General features: G+C 41.9%; 1 protein-coding gene across 1 annotated transcript; it reads left to right on the forward strand.

The window, feature by feature from the left end:
• The first annotated feature begins 1365 nt into the window (after window positions 1–1365).
• Window positions 1366–3643, forward strand: LOC140315891 (ras-like protein family member 11B). The gene is made up of 4 exons (XM_072393500.1): window positions 1366–1525; window positions 1726–1779; window positions 1876–1943; window positions 2816–3643. The coding sequence occupies exons 1-4, from the start codon at window positions 1423–1425 to the stop codon at window positions 3218–3220; spliced, it is 630 nt and encodes a 209-aa protein (XP_072249601.1). The 5' UTR covers window positions 1366–1422; the 3' UTR covers window positions 3221–3643.
• Window positions 3644–4864: the final 1221 nt, after the last annotated feature.

The following is a 4864-nucleotide window of genomic DNA, read 5'->3' on the forward strand; positions in this document are numbered from 1 at the left end:
ATAAGACGATTGTATTTATGAGGAAATTTAAGAAATAAGATGAATACTAAAGATGTTTAGTACAGATGGAACCTATAAGTTTGAATATTTTAATGGAAGAAGCGCATTTATATGACAGTAAAACAAGATTTCAAGCGTTTCGGTTGGAGAACAGCTGATGACCTCATTCAGCTGTGATGCTCGGGTTCAGCCACCAGAGGGCAGCGCAGTTTCTCCTCACGTTAAAAGGGTAAAAATCCTCCGTTACAAGCGATTACCCACAAAAAAGAGTGGTGACTCGATTCTCTTTAAATTAACAAATTGTTGATGGTTGTGGAAGAAGGTGATGGGAGAAAAAGAAAAAAGAGACAATTTAGGCAAGAAAGAAGAGAAAAGGAGGACAAAAGGAAAGAATGAGGTAGAAGAAGTAGAAAATGCAGCGAAAAATGAGAATAAAAAGAAAGGAAAGGGAGTTTAAGTAGGAGTAAGAAGGAGAGAATGAAGAGAACAGAAGGAGGGAGTAAAAAGGGAAAGAGGAGAAGAAGAAGAAGGTAAAAAGGAGGATGAGAAAGATGGAGAGTAGAAGCAAAGGAAGAAGGTGGAGATGAGGAGAAAGAGGAGGAGAAAAAGAAGAAATACCAGAAGGAGGAGGAACAGAAGAGAAAGAAGAACAAAAGAAGTGGAAAAAGGAGTTAGAAGGAGGAGTAAGATGTAGCAGGAAGAGGAGAAGAAGCAAAGATGACAAAAAAGTAGAGAGGAAAGGGGAGAATAAAATTAAGCAATTTGAAGAAGGTGGAGAAGAAAAATGAAGAAAGAGGAAAATGTTCAGGTTCAGCAGTTTCTCCTCCCGTCCTGAAGCCAGAAATAGCAGAAAAAATTCTGCTGGCTTTAACTTCACACGTGGAACAATTAATTCAAGACGGAAAAGCTTTTGCTAATGAGTCAACGCTTTTAATATTCGTCTTTTTGCATCTGAAACAGAAGCTGTGAGTTAGAAACTGTTGTGTTGTTTTAAGGAGATGCCACAGAATAACACTGTAACACCAGCCCTCCCCTGGGGAAACAGCCTGGAGATCCACATCCTAAACAGATTCTAACTCTGACCCTTTAAACAAAAACAGTGCAAAAAACAGGCTAAAATGTGCTGAAACGTCCCCACAGTGCGAAGTGTCCTCACTGTGAGGGTAAAGCTGGGTTAGGTCCTCACAAAGTCAGCAACAGATGCCCTAACAATGACACCCAGGCTCCCTCTGATCTCAGTCCAGCTCTGCCTCGTTAGCACTAATGACTCAGTGTCCACCTCTTCGGATAAGAGCGATCGACCAATCACAGCCTGCAGCCAGACCAAGCCCCGCCCCCTCTGTCCATGTAAAAGCCAGGACCTGACACAGGACTCGCAGAGCATTTACGGCCAGTGACAAACGGAAAAAGCACAGATTCCCAATGGTTGTGGTCGAGAAAAGCCGTGTGGAGGTGATGGAGGGAAACCAGCAAAGGGTGGAGGTCAACATCCTCCTGCTTGGAGCGCACAACGTCGGCAAAACCGGTGAGAAAAGCTCCACTTTAATGTCTACTTCCAGCTTTTATTGTTGCTTTTATTTGATAAACCACAGGGAAGTCTGGTCAGAAGTTTGTTGCATTTGAATCTCGTCACGAATCAGAGTTATTTGTCATTTGTTTCTTATGTTTGTGTGTAAATATTTCCTGTTTTTAACAGTTTTATGCTGATTTTTGGTTTCTCCGCAGCTCTCACCGTCAGATTTCTGACCAGAAGATTCATCGGAGAGTACGGAGACATCGGTGAGGCTTTAATTTGTTCATTCATATTGTTATTTGTGTTGTGGTTCTAAATGTGATCGGCTGAACTCTGTCTGAATATGTTTTTGTCTTTTTCAGAGTCGGTTTACAGTCGAGTCGACAGAATTGACGGTCAGGAGATCTGTATCAACATCTTGGACTCTCAGGTGGGTCCAGACTGTCTCAGTTTGATTTTAAAAGCTTAAGAATGATCTGAAAAACGACTTTAAGAAATGTTAGCTGACAAAAGCATACAATAAAAAGTCATTTGTTGGATTTATGCATCTTTACGGGTCAGTCAGACACCTGCAGCTCATCCAGAACTCAGCTGCTGGAGTCCTCACTGAGACCAAAGAAGTGGAGCACATCAGTCCAGCTGTGAGGTCTTTCCACCGGCTGCCGGTCCATCAGAGGATAGACTTTAAGGTTCTGATGCCGGTCCATCAGAGGATAGACTTTAAGGTTCTGATGCCGGTCCATCAGAGGATAGACTTTAAAGTTCTGATGCTGGTCCATCAGAGGATAGACTTTAAGGTTCTGATGCTGGTCCATCAGAGGATAGACTTTAAAGTTCTGATGCTGGTCCATAAAGCTCTGAATGGTCCAAAATGCATCAGAGACCTCCTGACCCACTATGAACCTCCCAGACCCCTCAGGTCATCTGGATCCGGTTCTTTATCAGTTCCCAGAGTCAGAACCAGACCTGGAGAAGCTGCATTCAGCTTCTATGCTCCACATGTCTGGAACAAACTCCCAGAAAGCCTCAGATCAGCTGAAACTCTCAGGATTTAAGTCCAGGTTGAAGAAACATCTATTTTCAGCTGCATTTGAATAAGCTTGAGTTTCATATTTTAACTCCTGATTTTATCTATTGTTCTTATTTCTTTCTTTTGCTTAAATTTTAAATCATGCTTTTTATTTCTTCTGTTTTAATGTCTCTGTTTTAATCACCTTGTTGTTTAATTGTGCTATAAAATAAACTTGCCTTGCCTTATGGAGTAATTTAATAGGTTTTTATTCATTGTTTTGGTTCCTTCAGGCAGGAGAGAAGAGCTGCTCCATCAGCGACAAACAGCTGCAGTGGGCCGATGGCGTGATCCTCGTCTACGACATCTGCGACCGCCGCAGCTTTGACGCGGTTCAGCAGCAGCTGCCGCCGATCCGCCGCAGCAGGAAGTCCATCCCCCTCATCATCGTGGGGAACAAACGTGACCTGCAGCCTCACCGCAGCGTCTCCGGCGAGGAGGGGCGGCTTCTCGCTCTGACGCAGCGCTGCGGCTTCTTCGAAGTGTCGGCGGCCGAGACGTACCACGGCGTGCTTTTGGTGTTCCACGGGCTGGTCGACCTCGTCAGGGAGACCCGGGCGCTGAGGAAGAGCACGGCCGTGGTCAGAGGGATTGTCAGGAGCGTGTCGGCGGTGTTTGGAAAGAGGCGAGCCGAGTAAAACCGACACGAAAGCGTCATTTCAACTAATTCTGAGGAGATAAAGACGTCAAAGTGAGGACTTCCTGTCCGACGTCTCCAGAGAGAAGACCAAGACGGGCCGAAGCAAGTTGGCAGGACGATTTTTCTTTTGAAAGTTGGGCAGATAAAAGTTGTGTTTTGTTTCTGTTGGGAAGAAGTATGTGGGAAGGAAAGAGGACTGAGATGAAGTTCTGGTCACGTTCCTCAGAGTATGAATCCTATTGGTTCCTCAGTTGGTGACACCAGCAGCTCCGAGAGTTAACCAACCAATCCAGTGAAGCTCAACAACCATCAGTTTAACCGATTGATCTTCATCTGGTTTTAATCACTCTCAAATGTTTAGTTCTAATTCATTGTAATCCAGCTGCACCACAAAGTTTTTGTCTTGTCTGTAGATGGAAGAAAGTGTTTCCAAATCCTGCAGTCCGGCATTTTCATGAAGACCGCAGCCTGCAGGGGGCGCTAACAGGGCCGCAGGCGGCTTCCTGTCAGCAAAAAGACACTTAATAACCTCAATAAAAGCATTTTTATCGTGAATATTTGTATGGATCTTTGTTCTGGTTTAGATTGAACGATCAGTTTATCGAGGCTGTGATTAAAACTTTTCTGGTTTGTGATGTTTGAAACTGTGAAGTAGAGATTTTTCAGGGTTTCTGCAGGTAAAATATGAGCCTTTTATGCAATATATTTCATCATCAGCCAAAAGTGTGAGGAAAAACCAGCAGAAACTAAATCAGATGTCATTATAAGTTGAATCTATCCCATTTTCAGCTGTATTTTACAGCAATTAAAGCAACTTAGATCCAGATAAAAGGCAGAAAAATTTATATTTTTTCAAAAAGCTCGTCAGAACATTTAATATTGAAGGCTTTTAAATGTAAAAGTGGTGCTGTCATGTGTAAATAAATCTATATTCATGCACAGATGTGCTATAACATGCACTTTAACGGGTGTCTGAACCTGTTTTCTTGATGTAAAACCTGAATAAACAAAGTGAGTCTGTTTTGAATTCTGAGCTTTGAAGAGACTTTATTACATTACGTCTGAGTCAGAGACACATTACCTTCAAATGGAGGCTGTTGAAAAGACTGTGAAACTAAAAACAAAGTCTATTATAGTCTAATTAAAGAGAATAAATGAGCTTTTTATTAATTCATCTGTTAGTTATTCTGACATTTACACTAATCAAGCTGCTTAGGTTTGATTTAAACTTGTAAGAACATCCTTTTTTCCAACAAAACACCTGCTACTGAACACATCACTGAACAACAACAATACAAAGCCTTCATCACTACATCAGATTACATCAGTGCACACCTGGAGTCACCTGGAACATATTTTCAAGCATCCTAAAATAAATACAAATAGATTCTTATCCCATAGATCAGTGAATGCTCTCTTAAACTGGAATTCTGCTTCTCTGACAAACAATTGATATTTTTACATGGCAGCCACAAAAACAGCCAGTTAGATGCACTTTTTAGATTAAAAAGGCGTCCCACAAGGATCTGTACTTGGCCCACGTCTTTTTACTCCGTATATGAATCAATTCCTGACGTTTTATACCAACAAGTTTAATCACATTTGTGATTAAAGTGTTAAATGATTAACTTAATGTTTGTGA

The sequence above is a fragment of the Leuresthes tenuis genome, unplaced genomic scaffold (genome assembly GCF_036924035.1).
Source record: "Leuresthes tenuis unplaced genomic scaffold, fLeuTen1.0.hap1 SCAF_10, whole genome shotgun sequence".
Classification (NCBI taxonomy): domain Eukaryota; kingdom Metazoa; phylum Chordata; class Actinopteri; order Atheriniformes; family Atherinopsidae; genus Leuresthes; species Leuresthes tenuis.

Bases quoted from the DNA above. Each gene is read 5' to 3' on its own strand.
- LOC140315891 (XM_072393500.1), top strand. From the start codon at position 1,423: ATGGTTGTGGTCGAGAAAAGCCGTGTGGAGGTGATGGAGGGAAACCAG. The intron at 1,526-1,725 runs GTGAGAAAAGCT...GTTTCTCCGCAG, and splicing joins GCACAACGTCGGCAAAACCG to CTCTCACCGTCAGATTTCTG. The intron at 1,780-1,875 runs GTGAGGCTTTAA...TGTCTTTTTCAG, and splicing joins CGGAGAGTACGGAGACATCG to AGTCGGTTTACAGTCGAGTC.